Source organism: Anas acuta, chromosome 2 (genome assembly GCF_963932015.1).
Source record: "Anas acuta chromosome 2, bAnaAcu1.1, whole genome shotgun sequence".
Taxonomy (NCBI): Eukaryota; Metazoa; Chordata; class Aves; order Anseriformes; family Anatidae; genus Anas; species Anas acuta.
In genome coordinates, this window is record NC_088980.1 from 85248138 (window position 1) to 85270585 (window position 22448).

Here is a 22448-nt window from a genome sequence, read left to right on the forward strand (position 1 = left end):
GTAAGTTTTCAAAAGTCTTAAGCCATACCAAAAAAGGTTAGCTAAGCATCTAGCGTATCCTTGGTAAGTAGTATAACATTCATTGTATTGTTGATACCTTCATGTATTCCTTGATAAATCGAGCTGCCTTCACACCAGTTTCTACATTAAAACTGATGTCAACTTTCACTTCTGTCTCCTGGTCAGTAAGTTTTATTATTGGTACCTGAAAAGGTTAAAACAAGGTTTTCTGAGACCCCAAAAACACAACACCAGTGCTCCTCCTCCCCAGCTACTTCACACACATGCATACTATCAGTCCAAATGAATGACTAGGGAGACAAGAAAAGGTGTTTTTGAGAAAGGATAACAATCCTAACTTGGCTGACAAGTGAACGATTTTTAGATTTTTAGTGAGGTGATTAAAATATTGGCGTGTACGATCACATTAACTTACAACCACTCATGTACATTCCCATAGCTGTTAGCTATCTGCCTCCATAGCTGCAATATCAGTGTTGTAAGAACTGCATTCATCTGACCCAGCAGTGCACCATTCAGCTTGCTAAACCAACAGAAGACTTAGCCTAGCAGAAAAAATAAAGAGCTGCCTGTTGGCTTTATCAAGCTGAACTGGTTCACTGCAGAGTCAAATGAAAGCCAGAATGGATAAAAGCAAAGCAGGAATAGCAGTACTTCCTCTCCTGGCAGCAATAAATCATTACAGAACTACAGAATATGCAGTTCAGTCTCACACCACCACCTTGAAGACATTATCCAAAAAAAATGGTATTACAAGCATGTTATCTCACAATCATAACCTAAACTTCAGCTCATACATTTATTCTGAATTGAGCTTCTTGCATGTATTTTTCATCTGAAATGGAAAGCAAAAAAAAAAGCTGAATTACAGCATCATTTTCTACTAACAGCAAAGGGAATAAAAGAAGAGGCTGGTAAAATTAGTATACATATTGCCTTTCTCCTTTGCTACCTGGTACTAATACTGAAAATCCCACTCTCACGTAAACCAAAGATTACCAAAACTCCTGCTATGTATTGCTATTCCAGCAGAAGCTGTAGGAATCTTCTGGTCCTAAAAGTCACTATTTTCAGAAAACACAGAAGGTAACAACCTACTAAGAGAAGTCTGCAATATTCTGCTTAGTCTCCTGGAGAAAACAACCCTGGTTTGGTAACGCAAAATTCTTACATGAAGTTTTCAGCACATTCAATGTTCGATCCATTGTGCTCACAAGACAGATGCAAGAAATACTACATATCAAGCAACGCAACAACTCCAGCTACCAGTCCCTGTCTAACACAAGTTCACTTGAAATTCAGTGGAAAAACATGATATAGTTAAACTGTCTTGTATTTTGCAAATACTGACTCTCCTTGACAATAGGAAATCATTCTGTATTGACAATGAGCATAAAAATGGCCTTCCAACAAATGCAGTGTACAATTAAGGTTCTCTGTGTCAAAACTTCTCTATGCTATTGCTAAAAACATGCACGTTCTACTAAAATCTTGCCCAGACAAAGTAAAACAAGATAACATCATTGTGCTTAAGACATCAATTGCTTCATGAATTAATTTAAATAATATTCATTTATCATGTCATATCATATTAAGTAGTCTAAACATTTTTCTGTTCAGTATTCCAATGATTGTTACTTACCGTAGCTTTATCAAGTACTTTAATGGAATATGGCTCAGCCACGTTGTGTTTTCTTAGTGCTTGCTCCAGCAGCTGTAAAGGGGGGCGTTCCCATTTCCCAAAAACAACTAAATCAATATCACTAGACAAAAAGAACACAGCATGAAATCCACTGAGTCTTAGATGAGGTAGTCCATAAAGAAAATTGCCATTCTAAATGTCACAAGCCCTCTCAGATAAACATTTTGCAACTTTTAGCAATCCAGGTTTCAAAGAAGCTTGCTTTATCAATGTTAGAGACAGGCTAGGCTGCTTTAGGACCCAAATTCAGTATTCTGGTTCCTTACTTCCAGTCCTCTGATGAGTTCTTTAGATGACTCCTCCCTTTTTTCTTCCTTGCTCCCCCATTCTGACTGCCACAGCCCAGTCCTGTCCCTCACCTATCCATGTTGGTAGGTTTGTTAATAGTACAAATAAGTTTGTTTCGTTTTTTAAATCAGTAATTGTTTTTCCACAGAAATTCCCAGTGCTTATTGAAAAGGTAAAGATGATAGTCTTTAAGACACAGCTACACAGGTTTCCCGCTGACTTTGTAACCATCAGAGTATCTATCGAACTTTAAGTGACATAAAACACTGAATTAAGACACAACAAGAGTTGGGAAAACCCTGCTATGATGACCCCACCAATTTTGCACAGTAACTGTGACACACAGATTTTTTTTTAACAAAACACAAATTTTACATAGAGTAAAACTGGCAAGTTTAGTACTTGCCATCTTGAAAACACAGCCCAAAGGAAGAAACAGTGCTTCACCAAAGCATTGACAAGTACCTAGTGCTGGCACTGATATACCAAATATTAATCAAATCTAAGTCAAATAGCTCTTCCCTTGGTCACACAGGACACTAAGTAAGAACTTTGCTGGAAGTTTGATAGGTTTACAAGTTACAGTCTAAACTCCCCTTTCAGTTTTACCATTAAACTGAAAGACAAGCTTTATCTAAAAGTAAATCATTACTTACCTAGTTGGAAGATAAAGCCCTGTACTAAAGCTGCCAAATATCTGGACCTGAAAAAAAAAATGAAATCACTTATGAATGCTCACTTTTAAGATTTGTCAAGATTTTTCTGGACCTGTTAAAGATACAGCCCAGTAAAAGAAGTTACTGGGCTTACATGTCAGTATACAGACTTTGCTGTATACTGTCAAGCTTGTACAAATATACCTTCTCTTAAAGGTTCAACTTTATGGGAAATTGTATTTTTACAACATGAAATGACTACCAAGCCTGAAAGCCAGACAGCATAAATTTTTTAAAAGTCCTTGTATCTATTTATTTCATTCTACGGAAGTATAAACTGCTATAGATTTCCTTCCTCTGCCCTCTTTCCTCATAGGGCTACTTTACTAATTTTTTGTTTGTTTAAACGAATTTCTTTTTCCAATTCTTATGTTTAACAAGTGCAACTAAATATTCAATTCATAAGACACACAAGTACTCCAGATTTTACTGTAGGGATGACTGAAATTGTACTAGATGTTCAGGGGAGAGAGGCATGCACCAAGAGATTACGCTGAAGAGACATTCACAGTCCAGATCAGATACTTTCACTATACGTCCACCCTAGAAAACTGAGATTTTCTTCTCTCTCATTTACAGCATAATTCGCAAGTTTACTTCTTTGAAGCGACCCATAAAAAGGCTAGGCCATTTCACTGACTATTACCATTCCCATGGTCGAGAAAAATCTTATTGCTAAGAAAAATTGTAGGTGAAGATGAAGACGGGCTTTACAGTGTATTTAGCTCAACATTGTGCCCATAACCTTCACTTCTGGTCATTAAAGGCTATGAAATCACAACGGTCTGAAATTTATGCTTTTTAATAACAACCCTGCTATCTGTAATTAGAAGGGTAAGGGGATACAAGCAGAGTAACAGAGGTAGAGTTTGCATTAAGTTCTTTTTGGATGTTTTTTTGTTTGGAGGAAGTTTGCTCTTTGGATAATAAACGGTTTGAAAACAAAACAAATTTGGTTAGAAGATGCTTCAAAAAGTAAAGCGCAACCTTCCCACTAAAGCTGAACTAAGGTAATTCAAAAAACGTCAAATTTGCGAAGTATGCAAAAAAAAAAAATGAAGTTTGGTTTTGAAAATGTTCTTTTATGAAGTATTTGTATTTACAAATATCCACGTGGTCAGGATCCACTGTAGAAGTGGATACATAGGCTCATTTTGATATTCAATTATAATTTTTTTCATTTCTTAGGTAAGAGCTATCAGTAGCCTTCGCTAGCCTCATATCTATCTAGGTTTTGAGTTTCCTCCGCTTTTTAAAATAAAATTCTGAAAAGTTGTGATATTTATTCAAGTCAATCACCTTAAAACGTATCTGTTCACTTCTCAAAAACAAAAGATAGCTTCATGAATCGAGCTCTACAATCTACTGGAGAAGCAAAACAGTACTTGATTTACACTCACATCAGCTGTAGGCCAGAGATCTTTGATGACCGTTTCTATTCTTTTCACCACTTCTCTTCTCATAGCTGCTTCTTCTGGACGAGGGGACATGAAGTCATAGAAGTCAATTATTTCTTCATGTAGTCTAAAAGAGAAAGTAACATCAATTATTATGATGATTTAACTATTACAATAATTTCACGCACCCTCAATAAGGCCATAGGTTTTATTTAATATCACTTAACCAAAACCAGCAGTGCTTTCAACAGACAGGTGAGCACCACAGAAGTTAGATTTTGGGTGGCAAAGCCAGACAGTTTGGTGTCTAGGATCAGCAGAGAGGCAAGGGCCTCAAGATGTATTCATACTTTATTTCTATGGCAGCACCTCACAGTAATCTCAGCAATGCCTACACATCAGCTCCCACCACATTACCTAACTGCTAAAGATGTCAAATAACAGGACACAAACACTGGTAGACGTTTGCTAACCTTCCTACATGCTCAACAGTGAAGTTACAGGCCACTGGCATTGAGTTTTTGCAGAGGGCTATTAAGAGGGCCATTTGATTACTCCTTGATACAAAAACATACACTTGCACAGATGGGGATTTCCTTAACAATTCAAGTCCTTTACAAGCCATCTATTCATACAGGAGATGACCTTTCAACTGAACTACTCAAAGTAAGGACTGTAACATTTTCTCCAGTGTAAAATACGTTAATACCACCGTTGGGTGAGGAGTTCTCACACAGCATCTTTCTATACCTGTTAAGTGCTTTCATTTCCCATCTTCCTTATATTATAGGATACTCACTGACAATGTGAACGAAGATGAATTTAAGTTTTCAGATGAACATAAATGCTTGCTTACAATGGAAAACCACCAAGCCACACCAGACAAAAAATACAGTTTTTTGAAACAGGACAGTAACTGCTGCTGTGGTATTTTAGCAAAGATCTTCTTGATGTTGATATATAGTCAATACACTTAGCTTTCCAAAATGAAAATTTTGTAAGTCTAACAGAACTCTAAACTACTTTTATATTTTCCTGAGACTGTTTTGCAAAACATTTTACTAGAGAATTCCTTCCCTATCAGATATCCTTTGACAGATCATATGCAGAAGGCACTGCCCACTTCTTAAGTGTCTGGATTCCTTTCTATACACAAAGATTTCAGCAGCAAAACATAAAGACACTACTTTTAGAGAGTATATATTTAGAATTACCATGTGCCTTTCCAATTATCTTAAGCTGCTGATCTGCAGTTGAACACATACTGCTGTGTAGTTACACAGCAGGCAGATCAAACTTTTCAATTTGTGGGTGGAGGTAATTGAGTTCAGAGCAAGACAGGAGGTACAAACCAACATGCTCCTACCTTATTCTTAGTTTGTTTCTAGAAAGCATGAATTTTTCCCCCCTCTCAAAGGTTAAAAAAAAAAAAAAAAAAAAGGAAATGAAGCAATGAAACCCAAGTAAAGACTTCCCATTGTCCTGTCTGTAAAAACCAGCATTAGGCAGATATAGAGTGAAAGCAAGAGAAGACAAAGCAGTTATCCAACTCTCTTGCAGCAATTCTTCCAAGTCTACAGTAATTCTGACATACTTTTGGGGCGGATACCAAACATGATCTGTATTATCTCAAAAGACTTTTCTTCCACTAATTTTTCCATGTCTTTTTACTCCATTTATGCTTTTGTCATTCATGACATTCTATGACAACTTAAATATGCATCAGAGTAAGGAAGTGTTTTATTTTAAACTCCTGCCTGTGAATGAGTCTACTTGATGCTCTTTTTCTAGGAAAAATAATAATAATAATTACTGGCAGCTCATCTCCAAACAATGTTTTGCAGACTCTGCATTGACACTCACCAGTCTCTATCCACCAGTTTCCTTCCCCCTCAAGCTAACCACCCTCATCTGCTTCTCTCCCCTGACACAGGAGCAGGTCCAAAGTTTGATCAGTGCTGACTTTCCTCAGCTTGTTTTCAGTTGCACCACACTTTTGGCAGGTGGCCAGAAAAGCACACAGTCAATATGTAATTACACCACTTAGCCCATGACACACCTGCTATTTATTTTTTATTGTTCATTCCTACTGCTACTAATTGCTATTTGAGGAGCAGAGCATATAGCTACTCTTTAAAAGAAAGCATTTTGAAGGAGCATTGAGATGTTTTCTGAACAATTGCCACCAATTGCCCACCCACTTGGCATGTACAGCCTGAGTTATTTTTCTTCAGATTTTTGTCTCCATGTTTACTAGCATTTAATTTTACATGTATCTGCAGTTTTGTAACCTACTGAATAATGAACTCTCATTACAACTGTCTGCAATCAGCTCTGGCTTTCTGTTTCTCTTGGTGTTCTGTCCTTTTCCCATTCACTTCTTCCCTCCAGGTATTTCTGAATATATTGTGCAGCCACATCTTGAGTAATTCCACCAGTACCCTTCTTTATTACAATGTAAATCATTTATTCTTTCCCTTTGTTACTTCTAAGCAGTTGGTAAACCCATAAGCACAGCAAGCCTATGACTTTTTAAAAAGCCTTCAAAAAAGAATCTCAAAAACATTTCTCAAAATATATATACATATATACATATCCTACAGATCTTTGTTATCATAAAGACCACATTAATAAGGGTTAACAGTGAATCCATTAGGATACCAGCCAGGTTCAACCACTCCTTACATCCAGGCATCCTGCAAAAAGCTGTGTTTGCAGTTGCCATTCAGTATCAGGAAAGGAGAAGGCAGAGCAAGCACTCACTCACACACTCTCCCACTGCAGTGTCCCAGTGTCCCAGTCTGCTGAGACCAGTAAGCGTGGCAACCCTTAACCATATTATCAACAACTCAACATTTCCTTCCCTGATCTAGTTTTTAACAAGTCAGCTCCACATCTCCACTCTTGCCCTGCCAAGAAAGCACTTAACGCTTCAGTTTGCACAGGACAACACCACAGGAGTTAGATAATCAGAGCTGTTTGCAAGTTGAAACTAGATGCTGTGGTTTAATGGGGAAGTTCCTCTTGAATTCCTAAGCACATGCCATCAGACGCGGCTGTATACGAGTCATCGTCCTCCGGATTTAAACATTCCTTACTGAAATTCAACATGACAATTCCTCAACACAGTCAAAGTCAAAGAAAGTGCAGATGAGAACTCCAAGTCCCCCTCTGGCAAAAATAAAAAAATAGCAATGCAATTAGATCATTTAGGGTTTAGAGCATGATCTGACTTCCCCTTGGTGCCCTTTCACATCTCTAATCCTGGTATAAACCCTGGCCACTCCAGCAAGTTCCTTGCTTTTGATGCATATGGTTTCCAGTTTTTAATGCACTTCACAAAACAGAAGATTTGAGAACTGATTTAACAGACTTATTTTGTTCACCCCTCTTTCTACTTTCCTTATTTCAACAGTTTCTATTTCTCAGAAAACATCATCAAAACTCTTTGGTAAGAATCAATGCTATCGTCAGAGTCAGCCTAAGACAACACTTGATCTTAATGGCCAGGAGGTTAAATACTTGAAAATGCTGCATTTCTTTTAGCTTCTTTCTAAAGAAACATCTCAAAAATGATATTAAAGAAAAAAAAAACTGAGTATTATTACTGTTGATATTTTCTAAGCCTCTTTGCTCAGATGAGATTACTGGAATGCTAGTCACATAAAAAGTAGCTCTGATATACACAGCCAGATGCTGTATGCTGCTCAGGACTAATCCCAGAGTAACTTCTATATTAGCTGCAGGAATGATTTGGTGTCTAAAAACAGGCTACAACATGACATTCACCCAGCCAATATATGGATAGTTTCCAGTTAAGTATTTTGCTCATGTAGCCTCTCTGATCTTCAGAAGCACTTGTCACTTTCTTGGTCAAGACTGCAATGATATCTTCATCATTAAGAACAATCTCAATTTGTAGTACAGGAGGTACTAGCAAGCAAAAACAATTTTTTCATTTTATTTTTTTTTTAAATAGAGCTTCCTTTAACATACAGCACAAGCTTCTTAAACAACTTAGGCTATAAGAGCATCCTATTACATACCTACTTTCTTGGTTTAAGACTCCTGCTATACTGCTCTCTTAAAGCTGGGCATTTTAATTGACCTCTTAAAAAGGCAGTTTCACTATATTAAAATATTGGAAATTAGATTTGTTGGTGAAGTGTAACTATACTGCTAATGGAGGGTGGAAGAGATTAGAAATGCAGAGATGCAGAAGAAGGGCTACTTGCACTTAAACACTATTTATCTTGCTAATTTTAACACCCTGGAGGAACCAACCGTTCACTGATGCCATTACACTAAGCACAGTAAGCATCTGCTGCTTGCAGGCTGAACTATGCAACACGATAAACACCTTTGCTTACCAAAAAATTATCCCTTTTACTGTTTTAGGAAAGGCAGAGATACACTTCTGGGCTTCAGGTTAAAATAAGACCAAGGAGATAAGTCCTTAATCTTTTGTCATGTTTTTCTTTACAGGCAGGTTTCTAAGAGAGATCATTTACTTTACTCATTACTCACTGTGTCTGCATGTACTATTTTATACATAGCTCATTTGTTACCTCAAGGGCTGTCTTCAGTGTATTGACATGAATTCTCAAACTGCACCAGCAAACTAGAAAGTGAATGAAAAGCAACAGAGTGTTTGTTCCCTCCAGTAAGCATACTGTTTGTCTTCAATATTATGTCTGTGCTACTAAGCTCACCGATTTATTCTTGGACAGAAACATGACTGCACCATTTACATGGAACTGGTATTTCTTAAAATATATTCATTACTACATGAATATTTTTCTAATTAAGAAAGGTATTTTCTAATAACTTGGCTAATTTTCACATTAGCCAAGCATCCCTGTTAAAGAATAGACGCCTCAGTTACAACACGTGTTTAATACCAGCACGGAACAGGAAAGGCAGCATTTTGAGAGCTTTGTTGAAATAAAGGTTACAAACAATAAGCTAAGTTCTCAGTGAAGTATGAACTCTGAAACGTGCCTGAAGACTTGGCTGTCTCAAGCTTAAATGGTAAAGTCCCAGCAGCCATTGTGTGTATTTCTCAAGTCTGTTGAAATATTTTACCTTCACCTACTACTACAGCAAAGCACAACTTTATTATCAAGGAAATGTAAGCGAAATCTCAAAAGCTACAACAAAATGCATTCAACAGCTAACACCAGCGTTGCAGACAAACTGAGGAACAGCTGAATGAAACAAATGAACATGCACAACTGAAGCAATAGTATATTCCAAGATGCAGACTTTTACCAATATAATTTAAAATGAATACAACTACAGAAGTAGCAAAACTAGAACCACGACCCAGAAGAGGCCATCAGCTCCTAGTTCTTCTCCTCCTACCCCACTCAACACCCACCAGGCACCTGCACTTCTGTGTACAACTAGTGCTCAGGTAACAGCACCCTGTGCCCTATGCAGTATTCTAGGCTTGCAGATCAGAAAACACAGCGCTGCACTCATATGATATTGCTGCAAACCAGTCTCACAGGACTTCAGACAGCAATTACTTTTGTCTCTGTAATTGTATGGAAGGCAGCAAACTCTGGACAGCAGTGGTAAAATCTCAGCCTAAGCGAACTTCAGGGAAAACAGAAGAAAAGAACTTTTGTTCTCATCCACTGAGTGCAGAGGGCAGTCTAAGATTTATTGTACCTTTTCCAGAAGTGGTCTTATCTCTAACCTTTCTTTGCCCCAAGTCAGATCCAGTCCTAATTTCAGATCAAGCTTGTGGTCAACTGAACTTTACATTTTAGGAGCACTCATAAAACTAAATTCCCTTTCCACTGTAAATGAATCAATTTATGCCACAAGTTTCCAGACTTATGAGAATTTGTTTGTATTTTGGAAGAGAAAACCAATCAAAACTGATCTGCTTTTCAAAGTTTATCAGTCCAATGAAACCCAACCAATTAGCTTCTTAATGACCTTAGAAAAGCTGCATTATACTAAAATCCAGAAAAGAAACTGATATATTAGTATTATCTCCAAGCTGATACATGACAAAACAGATCTGCTATGCAAGCTTCTGAACAGCTGTACGTGGCTCCTGACAGGCTGCTCATCTTCACCACACCACCAAGAAAACATCACATTATTATTTTGTTGCATCAATGAAGGAGGATACCATATGTTAAACCTTGGAACTGGATCAGCGAGCTCGCTATGCCAATAAATAGAACCGCTAAACACTGAAATTCCTGTCTTAATGCTATTCTTTTCCAAATGCCCAAAGATAGCAAGCGATTAACATCCCAGACAAGTCAGAAAGGTTGCAACGACAGAAACATCAGTGACAGAAACTATGCCTGCGCAGCAGCCATGCATCACATCACAGTAGCCACTGCAAATTTTCAGAGAAGCAACTCAATTTAATCTTGAGCAGCAAGCACACAGCCGAATTCAAAAAGTATCAATCTGAACATCAACAGCGAATCCTACACATCAAGTCTCTCTGCAGGGCAACAAAAGGTTTTTTGGATTTAAGTATTGCTGCAGTTTGCTACATAGAAGAAGCAGCTTCTTAATTTAAGAATTTTAACCAAAAGAGGCAGTTTGAGAGAATATCAAAGATATAACACCAGCTGCTTAGCAGAAGTATGCATCACTAATCAGATTTTAGGGGAAAAAGATCTTCCACTACCTTGTAGTAGGATTCCATCAGAAGATGTCTTCAAAAACCCAAAGTCATGTACAAAGCAGGAAAAGAGGATTTGGAAGATTAAGGATATTAAAAAGGATCACGAGGAAAAACATAACAAGATACAAACCTAAGCTTAGGAAAGGATAAATTAGCTCACAAGCCAAAAAATGCTTCTGTTAAATGAATTAATTGATCAGAACAGAGAAGGTTAAATGACCACAATGCAAGACAAGCTAACTTCCTCTCTCTCCATCAGAGAGGTTTCCCTAATCCCTACTTTACAGTGAGAACTTGCCCCAAATTGACTTCTTAGTTGGAAATACTTCACAGCAAAATCTATTCCTGGCAATCTGGTATTCACCAAAAGTAACGTTCAGTTCTGCATTTGTATTACAGGAACATTAAGGAGTAATCTTTTTTTTTTTTTTAATTAAAACAATTAGGTTTGACATTCACTATAGTCCAACTAGTCAAAGATAAAAATCAGTGCAACCCATGAACAGTTATGGCTATGTCCAGATGTAAACACAGCTTTCTCAGATGGAAGCAGTGTCTTAAAGAAAACCACTGGGAATTATTTGCCCGAATCAGTGAACCACAAAGGAAATCCTATTATCTACTTTCCAGCATCTGATAAATCCACATCCTTACAAAAACTTACAAAGGAAGTAAGCTGACATAAAATTGGAAGTGAAGACCTTCTAGTAGAGAAAGAACTGTTTCTAAATGGAAAACAAGCTGCTGAAACTTAGTTTTTCTATTGAAGGAAGGTCACAAGTGAAGCCCCAACGAGTCCTGTACTATTCAACATCCTCTGAGCAATCTGAAAAATGGACAAATAGTAAAGCAGAAAAATCTGAGGCAGCAAGGTTATCAGGAACAAGCTAGCTGAAGAACTGCAGGTGGACGGTAAAAGACTGCACAATGAATAATTATCAGGCAGAATTTGAGATACAGCCTTCTCATAATCATCTTGTGCTTTATACTTAGCCTGTCTCTACAAGGATACAACGAGGGGCTCTGCACTGACTCTCAACACTGAGAATCAAGATCTAGAAGTAAGAACTCTGCAAAAGTCTGTTCAATACTCAGTAGCCAAAGAGAACAGCAAAGTCCAGTGCTGGAAAACAGAACAAGGTAGAAAGCTCCTGGATGCAGGAATACGGTGACACTATTGCACACAGGCCTGGTTTGTTCAAGTTCCAGAGATAGAGCAGAACCGTCAAGCATGCAGAGATGATAAACATTTAGAGGCAGGGAACAACTTCAGCAGAAGCGATTAAATAGAGTGAAAGAAAAGTTTTATCAAGCCCAATAAAAGAGGCACACATTGCCTGGATAATACAGGCATGGCTGGCAGCAATTACACCTCTAGTGATAGACTCAGGACAAAAAATAATGGTTCTTTACACAATGCTTAACTTATCTGAGGAACACCATGCCACGGGATGCTGTTCAGCCCAGAAGCTCAATGCATTTTGAGGAGGTACAAATTCATAGTTAAATCCACAATAAGCATGATGCACCCTCTGCAGCCCTGTCAGTCCAAGAGCCCCATATCACTGAAATCAGGGCTTTCTCCAGGAAATACCACCACAGGCCCATGTTGATAGGTTCTTCTCCCAGCATTTGGCATTGACCTCCAATGGTCTCACCTAGTGCAGCTGTTTATACCCTTGGTGCCAGTTACCTCTAGTGCCAAAAACCTAGCCACCAGGAAAATCACCACGAGGCTGACACCAAGATTAAACTGCTCCAAGCAGGTCTTGCTTTCCTTTACACAGACACAAGCATCTCTTAAGCAAACCCACCTTACATTACACCACTGCAGAGCATCCCTTCTGATCCCTATCTCCACTATGTTCTACCTCAAGTCTACTGCTGCCATAATTTTCCTCTCATTCTGTTACCAAAAGCAGTGGTCTAACGATGCTAGGCATCCACCCTGCAAGGAAAGCTTTTGAGTTTCACTGACTTTGCTTAGTTGTCTGCAGAAAGAGAACTGCACGCTTTGACAATCCATCCAGCAGCTACCCTTGAACTCTGCTGCATACCAACCTCCAGTTGTATAAGGAAGAGTGAGAATACCACGTCTGGGAATCCCATAAGGCCCTTACGAATGCTGGATGCTCCAGCGCAGACAGCAAAAGCTTCAGTTTCCAAAGTTTACATTTCTTTAGCTCAGCCAAAATACAAGAGAACGTAAATTTGCAAGAAAGGCTGTCCATATGGCATCCCTACACATTAACTTGCAGCGTCCAGCTCTAACAGCAGCAAAGTAAAAGGCAAGAGTTGACAAATACACAATTGGAGCTCTGCTAAGTCCTGAAAAAGCATCTTCAACAGTCAATCTGCACAGCACAAAATCCAGCTGAATTTCTCTTGGTCAAGTTCAGCAATAGATCATAAAAGCAAAGTAAGCAAGACAGGCAGAAATGCTTCGGCACAGGTGAAGAAAAAACCTAATGTAAGTTTGATATACAATATGACCACCACATCCCAGTAGCTACAGACATGAATTTCAGGACATCACTTTTGGCAGACAGTATCCTTCAGCTGCTGAAAAGGGAAACAAGTGGTCAGGGGAAGCATCTTCATAACCTTACTCTGTTTGTAAGAACTCCTCCTAGGCATGAGCCTCTGCCAGCTTGCATCCTCCTTCAGGCAGATCACACGTGGAGGTGTCTGCACTGGCGTGCTCCAACAGAACAGTTGCGTCTCTCTCTAACGAGACAAAGACAACTGGTATGGGGGTGAAGTGGATGCAGTTTTGCAAGCTGCCAGCTGCTATGCACGGCTATCACCACACGCAGAGCACCATTTCAACACATCATCGGGCTTCTGGTACCCACGCTGGCCCTCAACAAGCCAGGCCTGCTGTTTCTGCACAGCACTGCAGCGTACCAAGTAGATATGCCAGGTATTGCAGCACTAATCTTATTCAATGTCTACAATTAATCTGAATATTTTGAATTAAGTTTCAAGCAGAACAGGCTTATACAGTTAAATCTGTCAATTCTTTATTCACTTGGTTAGATTCATATTAAAAAGAATTAAATCAACTATGACTTTATACTACTCACAAGCTATTAGCTACATCTTAGCATCTTAGGAGAAATTGCCATATTCCTGTTTACATGAGCAGTGCAAACTTAGCAGCAGAGTGCTTAAGAAGTTCACAATAGCTTAATTTCACATTCTGAAATAAACTTTCAGCACCCTCATGCTCTCTGAATGCTAAGATATATTTATATTATACGAAACATATTTAAAACATGTTTCAAATGTTTTAAATACATACTTTATAGAAACAGAAGCTATTACTTTGATGTACAAAGAAAGCCGACTAAGACTGTAGATCTAATTTAACGCCACTTAAGATGTACTTCAGACTAGCAAGGAATCACCTGTTGTTCTGAAAAGTCACAGAAGTTTGAGCTAATCTAGTCACATATCAAGACGCTTGTCTGCTCGCATCTGAAATCGATCATTTTGTCTTCCCTTCTCTGCTGCGCTCCTAATCTAAACCCAGGCACTTTGGAATTTACCCTGGTGCTAAATTAATCACTCCACTGAAGCAGTGGAACAAATAAAGCTCATTCTCCTCACCATCTTCCAAACATCTGGGAACAGACATACAGGTCAACCGAGGGCAAGCTAAAGCACAGCTTTAGGATGAAATCTAATCAAGCACGGCTATTCTCACACTTTTGTTTTATGAGAGAGACTATTTCCTTTACAGCACAACCACTGGCATGCTACTGTCAAGAGGTGGTGAAAGCAATAGATGAGTCCTCTAGAGAAAAAGGAATACTGTACATAAAATAAAGCAAATCAGAGCCTTTTACAGCACTCTGCATTGCCAAAAATCACTATACTTACCATCACTGAGCCTCAGAATATGATCCCTTTGAAAAAAATGGCGATGCCATGCACTGTGACAGACCATATCCCGCTCTGAAGGAGAAACTGAAGAAAGCACGGAACTACCTCAAAGCACGCAAGTATTTCACCAGAAGTCCTACTGCATATCCTAGAAGAGTGCAAGCAGGGCCTACCCATTCCTTGCCTCTTACCAAAAGAGGCTACAGAACACCACGAGCTTATTGTTTTCTCTACAACACTTAAATGACATTCTGCAAAGAACAATATACACAGCAAACCACGCTCTACATCATTACCAGGTTCATGCCTATAAGGAGTATAACAGCATCTATGATCGAGTCCTTTTTCCTCCTACCTATGCCTAATGCAGCCTGCAACTGAAGATTGTAGGGATTCCTTTTTGTCTAGACAGTTTCCCACAACACTTGGGCACACAGAAGATACTCTGTCAACAGACCACCGCAGTTAGGGAAGTGAAGCTTCAGAGCTGAGCTGACAACTTCAAGTAATGCTGGGCAACAAATAAGGAAAAATGATCCAGAAGCAACTGCTGTAAGGATCTGTTCCCACACCAATCTTCCCAGTACATTATTATTTGAACAGCCAAACTATATATATTTGAACATACACTCCACCAGCCTGGCTTTGGGAAAATGAAATTAAACCCATCAGCAGCCAGGAATTACTGCAGAAACCAGACACCTAAAACCACTCTATCAGTGACAATATGTTTGTATTATTTCCATCATGAGTACTTCATGAAAAAATTTTCAACACCAAACAGAAAATTGCTCCAGAAAACACATTTGTCCAAGATTCACCCTTAGTAGCAGAACTGAAAGTTTAAGGCAAGAACTGTTTCTTAGATAAGCCTGTCATCTCAACTTCCATGCTGTCCTCCAGGACTAGCTCCCTGTTGCTCTGTGAAAAGCTTCCACATAGTTTTGTGAAGCTTAATGATTTGACAAATTAATAGTGAGACCACGAAGAACCATGGGATAATACGCTGCAGTTATCTGCCCTAGTGACCCTGTCCTAGCATCAGGTCTCAGTGCCAATAGCACGGATTCTGGACAGAAGATCAGGAAACAGCTCCCACTTTCAAAAGATACTTAGCCAACAACTTGGCATCAACTCCTCAACTAAAGAGCAACCTGTATTATGCAACTGAATAGTGCAAATGAAGCTTGGCTAAACAACTTCATTGTACGTGGATTCTCTACGAGCTTCCCTAGTATAAGTGGTGTAACCTTCACTAAGGGAAAGCCAGCAGAAAACAAAAGGGCAGAAGACAAAAGACAAGAAGGGTACGTGGGTAGCAAAGGTGCTGCTGCCTATAGCAGCAAGAGAACAGAACTTGCAGCATCTGGATTTGATTCCCAGCTTCACCACTGCCCTGCCTGATGACCTCAGGCAACTCTGTTACCTGTCTGCCTGTAGCCCTGCCTCAGTGGCACAGACTTGTCTTACACTGATTAAGATGTTAAGCAAGCATTCTGCTGTGTATCTGTGGGAATAAAGCAAAGAAACTTGAACTGTTTTTGAGATGCTATTAGAATTTTAAACACACATCTGAGCTTCCTGCCAGCAATTTTCATTTACAGCGTCACTTTGGGAATAAAAAGAGTAGTCAAATCTTGACCTCCACCAGGAGAGGCTACAGTTTGCAAAAACAGAACTCTAAATACATGTATTTAATACTCCCAAATAACTTCAGTGCACCCAACGCCTGACAGTACCGCCCAAAAAAGAAAAACTCTGTTCCTCGGTCAAATTGCTCAATTTCTCCAGCTCTGGAAGTGCACCCTGTTATCTATTTCCTTCCACAGATACATAGCGCCTTTACTCCCACTTGCATCCAAGAGCTTTGGATTTTAGTAGTTCCAAGAGAATATTTTCAAAATGACATCAGAAACCTTCTACAGTCCATCAGTGCAGCTAGCATTTTTTCTGTGACTAGGATAACCTTAAAATTAGAAAGCAATGTTATCCCTTGCTGACTGAAATTTGACAGCTGAAAGACAAGTCTCACAGAGCACCCCAGAGGTGCTTTCTTCAACCTCCAGTCCCTCCTAAATACTTCCACAGCAGGCTGAATCAACTCCCCAGCTATCCATTCATACAGGAAAGCGATGGTCCTGGAAGAGGAAAACCTTTATAAAAAGGTGTTCTCACTCTTCAGGAAGGGAAGATTTCAGTTTAGACATCAGCTGGCTGGGTCTACTTTAGATGCAGCATGCTTCCTTCAAAAACGCTATAGGACCACACTGACTTTTGCCGTTTATTTCATCCAGAGCTGGGCATTTCCCCTATAATGGATGCTCTTAACACTCTCCTGAGCTGCCAATCTGTTCCAGCCTGAGCAGAGGCATTTAAAAGCTACTGCAAAGGCTTCCTTCGAGGTCCTGTCAACTGACTGACGCCTTCCACTTCACCCTTGTAATCTGAATCGACCCCTAGGAGATCAGAAAAGCTTCTCCTGCCCATTCTACACTTGCATCCTTGCGGGAAGCACTCCACAGTGGCCTGACACCTTCACTTCTCAACTTCCCCCGAGGCAAGGCCTAACCCGCTGTGCCTCTGCTCCAGCCAGGAGCCACCCAGAGGCGATTTAAGCACGGAGCCCGTTTCCTGCCCCCACAAACCGGCCCGGGAGCAGCCCGTGCCACCGCTGCCCACCCTCCCCGCAGGGGCTGCTCACCCCTGCACGCCCGGGCTGTATTTCCTCGTCTTCCAGGGCGTGCCGGGGCTCTGCAGCGCCGGCTGAGGCGGCTGCCGCTGCTGGTGCGGGGAGGTGTTGGCGGCGACGCCGCGGCTGCCGGAGAGCAGGTAATTCATGCCATAGGTGCTGGCTTTATTCTCCCGTTTCCTCCGGCCCGGGTGGTACTGGTGCTGCTGGGGGGAGGCCGGCGGCGGGTGGTGGGGCCCGCGGGCGAGGTGCGGGGGGGGAGGCGGGTGGTGCCCGTTCACACTGTTCGCTTTCTCGCTCTCGTGGAAGTTAAAAAACTCCCCGGGCCCGGCCCCGCTGCCCAGCAGCCCGGGAGGAGCCACGGCCGCCCGGGGGCCGCAGGAGGAAGAGGAGGAGCCGCCGCCTCCGCCGCAGGAGCCCGAGGAGGAGGAGAAGCCGGGGCTCTCGGTGCCGGACTCCACCGACGAGCACGACGACGACGACGACGACACCGACGGCGACTTCTGCAGCCGCCGCCCTCCCTCCCCGCCACCGCCGCCACCACCGTTGGCTGGGGCCGAGGGGTGGGGGGGGGCAACGGCGGCGGCGGGGCCGGCGGTGGCTGCGGGCAGCAGCCCGGCCAGCAGGGCCGGCGGCGACGGCGAGGGCGAAGGCGGCGAGGACGAGGAGCAGCAGCCGGCGCCGGGCGCCCCGAGCCGGGCGCAGCCGTGGCCGCGGGGCGGAGGGGGCGAGGAGGAGGCGGCGGCGGTGTTGGCGGCGGCGCTGCTGGCGGCGGCCGGGTCCAGCGCCGGGGAGTTGAGGCAGAGGTAGTGCGGGAAGCCGGCGCCGCCGCGGCCCCCCACGCCCTGCGAGGTCTCCCAGATCTGCATCCAGAGCGCATTCGCGGGGCCTTTCTGCTCGGGCTGGATCCAGGCCACGCGGGGATCCATCCACGCGCTCCGCCCGCAGCTCAGCGCCGGGCCGCGCCCGCTGCCGCTGCCTCCAGCCGGGCCGCGGGCACGGGCATGGGGCCGGGCACGGGGACGCGCACCGGGACGGGCAGGGCACGGCGGGCCCGGCGCTGCCCGCAGCGCTCCCCTCGCCGAGCCAATGTGGCGGCCCCCGAGGCAGAGCCAGGCGCCGCAGCGCGCATGCGCCGCCCCGTTTAAACCGGCACCCCCCTGCCCGTCCCCTTGGCCCCGCCGCCCCGGCAACCGCGCGTGCGCGCCGCCGGGGAAAGGGGGGGGTGGAAAGGACGTTGCGATGCTTTACACCCCCCCCCCCTCCCTCTCACCGCGCATGCGCGGCCGGGAGGGGGCTTCGGAAGGGTTCGGAAAAGATCGGGAGGAGAGGGGGGAGTCCGAGCCGGCCGCGCATGCGCAGAGCGGCGCTGCCCCGGCAGGGCGGTGGACTGTGAGGGGAGGGTGTAACGTGCGGTGCCTCAGGCGGCTCCGTTCCCTTGAGGGGAGCTGCACGGAGCCTCCTTATTATTTATCTTATTTTTTTTGGAAGTCAGACAGCAGGACGTTCGCTTCTTTTCCTGTAGAAGCAGAGCTGCCGTCAGCAGTAACAGACTCACCGCACGTAAAAGCTCGCGGTGCACTAACCGCAGCCCGGCCATGGGAGGGACCGTTGGTCCTGTCACACCAAGCACCTTCACCGCGCTGCCCGCCCCGTGAAACCACAGCGCCCTTCAACCCGGGACACAGACCTACAGCGCTGCTTTCAGCTGCTCGAGCCCTTGGTTGTACAGTTCATCTCTCCAGAGGGTTTCGGATAACTTTAATTTAACCTGGAGACACGCAAACAGGGCTGTCACCTCTGTTCCCATATGTGTGCCATGAGAAGTCAACCACAAAATTACACTCTTTTATCCCTATATCCCCAAATACCTTGCATCCTCGCCTCCAAGATGGCCCAGATTTAGTAAGAGGTCCTGGGGATCAGCAACATCGCCACACGCCTCTGCCTGTGCTTGCTTTGTAGATCCACTCTGAAATACCCAGAGCCAGGACACCACAGAGCCCAGACCTTGACCCCTTTTAGCCATGTACTGACTTGTCACACAGTAGGTAAAGATCACAACTTCAAGCTGCCCTGTTAAAAATCTTAATGAAGAAATATTGTTCAGTGTTAAAAACAAGCAACAACAACAAAAAAGCACCAAATGGAAGCAATTCCAAGCTCTGCTGTTTCGTAATCTGTCTGTATTTTATTTTATTTTATTTTATTTTATTTTATTTTATTTTATTTTATTTTATTTTATTTTATTTTATTTTATTTTATTTTATTTATTTATTGTTTTCTTCCCTGCCCTGCCGATACCCTTAAAAACACAGCACCTGATTTCCCACCTTGCTAAAATTATCTCCACCTTCATTTTGAGGCTTAACTGGCAGAAACCGCTGGCTTGAAGAAGCAATAACTCAAAAGCAGCATTTGACCAAGAAGAAACACATTATTCCAGGGACTCTCACCAGTCCCCATACTGTTTTGGAAGGACCAGGCTGTTCCCTGAAGTAGCTACCATCTTCTCTGAAGGGCTTGCTTCTCATCGGTTTTAATTGTGTTCCTCTATTCAGAATTTCTGATGGTACAATGGTGTTTTGTCAGTTCTTTCTATGCCAGCAAATGCCACGTGTAATAGTGGGCATGGGGTAGAAGTTTGGGGCACAACCTACTCAAGGTTCATGACCTACTCCACATTTTAAGAATACGAAGAAGAAAGAAGTCTCCTCTGATAAATCTGTAAGCAGTGGTTTATTAACACGCCAGTCCACTGATATATCTCATGATGATTGAAGGTTGCAGCAGGCCAGTGAAACACCTCTGCCGAAAAGGAGGAGACATTTACATGCTTTCTTTTGTAAGTGTGTAATATGAAACAACAGTAGCCAATTGCTTCTCATGTCACAAGGACAAGGAAAATTATCATCTTTTACCTACTCATCAGCTCTTACTTTCCTCTGTTTCTAGACTCTCCATTAAGAAATCTGAATTTTTGATTCAGTTGTTTAAAGTTATCTTGCATCCATAACATAATCTTGCATATAACAGACCACGCTCTCACATAAATACAGTAACCTGTTATTACGGCAGTAGGAAGAAATTAATGTCTTGCTTTCTGTGTTCCTTCTGATCAGAAAAGGGAGAGATGACTCATTCTTTTCCCATTTGGGGACACTGGGACATGATTTTGGAAACAAATATAAGTGAATGCAATTGATCAAGGTATTTAATGAATATACCTTGAATATTGTATGAATATGTTAATATCTAAATATACAAGGCGGTTGCACTCTGGAAAACAATCTTCTCATGATATTACAGCCTAAAATACATTTACTACTTCATATTAGCATACAATTTTTCTTTAATAATTTAACACTCTTCAGTCAAAGTAATTGTTCTTGTTAAAATTCTGTTTAGAGAGATTCCATCAAAATCACAGCTTGGAAGATAACTTGTTCATGAATCCATTGCTAGGTATTGCAGTTCAAGATCCTCTTTTGGACCTGGACCTGTGGAAGGAACAGTGTCACTCTAAAAGAATTTAAGAAATCTGTCGTCTTACAAAATACCTGGAAGTCCATGGAATAGGAAAGAAAAGGAGGAAAGGAAGTGACGGGAAAAAAACGTATACTAGTTTAGTGGTTGGATCAAAAAGATTTCCAAGACTATATGTAAAACAGGTAATCAAGGAAAGCATGTTTCACATCTTGTCTCCTTAAAATGAGACATTCCCTGTAAAGGTGGTGAGAATTTCCTTTGCAAGGACTGATTTTTATAAAAAGCCTGATTGATTTTAATTCAGTTGTCTTTTACTGAATGAAAATATACACTGAAGGTAAGACTCCCAGAAAGTATGAAAGTCAAATGTAGTTTTGATTGTCAGAAAAATTTGCTTTTTTTTTTTTTTTTTGAAAGATCTTCCTTCCCACTGGTGAACTTGTAAGGACCTGGATAATGAGAATGAAATTATGATCCTAATCTGAGGAGGCTGAATCCCTTGCCTGCTGTGGGGAAACTCACATGCTTGATTCATACTATTAATGTCATATTAAAATGCTTCACACCAGCGCTGCCTGTCTTCATGCCAGTACCACAATGCTCCCATATCTGCTCTTTCCAGTGACTTCTGTTTCTTTAAGGTAGAATTTGAAGGCAGTAGTCAAAGTGATACAACTAATGACTAAAACTGTGGTTTCACTACTTCTGAGGCCATTTAATTAATCTGTTATAAAGTGTTTCAATCTAGCTGTTTTTCACAGGAAACACAACCACACAGCTCCCTTCTGGATGAAGCTTGTATTTTGGTTTCAACTTCAGCCAAATACATCTTTGATTTGGCAACAGTGACAGTGCTGGAGTCTTTGGTAACCTTGTGGTTGATGACCTTGATGTCCTGATGACCACAATTCCAATTCTGTGAATAGTTCATATGATTTAGTAAATAATGGCAGCTGAGTTGGCTACCTAAATGGAATATGCAAGGCAGTGTTGCCCAATGCTCGCTATTAATCTGTTTTTAAACAAACACTCTGAACTCATTAATACAGAGATAAATAGGTAATGTCTCATACCTTTAACATGGCTCAGTTTACACCCCTGGAAATGATGAGATGAAAATGCAACATACCCTTATGATGCAACCTTAATTCCCTTCTCTGAAGCTGGCAGTTGCCACAGGTGTGATTCTCTCAGGGCAATGCAGCGGTTGAGAGGTGACCGACAGGTTCTCCGGCAGTTCACGCTCTCCAGCACCACTCCAGGATGTTGTCCCGTATGACCTTCATTCTGGCCATCCACAGTCTCTGCAAGCCTCTGACGCATCGCCTCCTTCACACTCACCGGCTCTGCTCCTCTTCCATAGTCTTTGCAGTCCACAGAATACATGGAGAAGACACAGGGACAGGCTCAGCAGTATTTCTGATCAGACCTGTATCTACCGAAGACAGAGATAGTAAAGAAAAGAGCAAACTATTTTTTGTAGCTGGATGGAAGCACAAGAGAAAGGTTGTCTAGCCAAGGAGGTGCATCTCTAACCCTTGACCCAGAGTGCGCTCGTCACCAGGAGACAGGGGAGGAGGTAAATGGGAGATTGTTT

General features: G+C 42.0%; 1 protein-coding gene across 4 annotated transcripts in view; it reads right to left on the minus strand.

Moving 5' to 3' along the window:
- Positions 1 to 18543, minus strand: part of TENT4A (terminal nucleotidyltransferase 4A) — a 60013-nt gene extending 41470 nt beyond the window's left edge. For 2 of the 4 annotated variants that reach the window (XM_068671035.1, XM_068671032.1), the window contains exons 1-5: positions 17375 to 18542; positions 4128 to 4251; positions 2668 to 2714; positions 1664 to 1784; positions 98 to 205 (exon numbers count right to left, since the gene is read on the minus strand). In XM_068671035.1, coding sequence (XP_068527136.1) covers positions 98 to 205; positions 1664 to 1784; positions 2668 to 2714; positions 4128 to 4251; positions 17375 to 18291 — 1317 coding nt within the window. In that variant the 5' untranslated portion in view covers positions 18292 to 18542. Of the gene's footprint in view, positions 1 to 97; positions 206 to 1663; positions 1785 to 2667; positions 2715 to 4127; positions 4252 to 17374 lie in introns of all 4 variants that reach the window. The other 2 variants (XM_068671033.1, XM_068671034.1) reach the window with 2 other exon arrangements.
- Positions 18544 to 22448: the final 3905 nt, after the last annotated feature.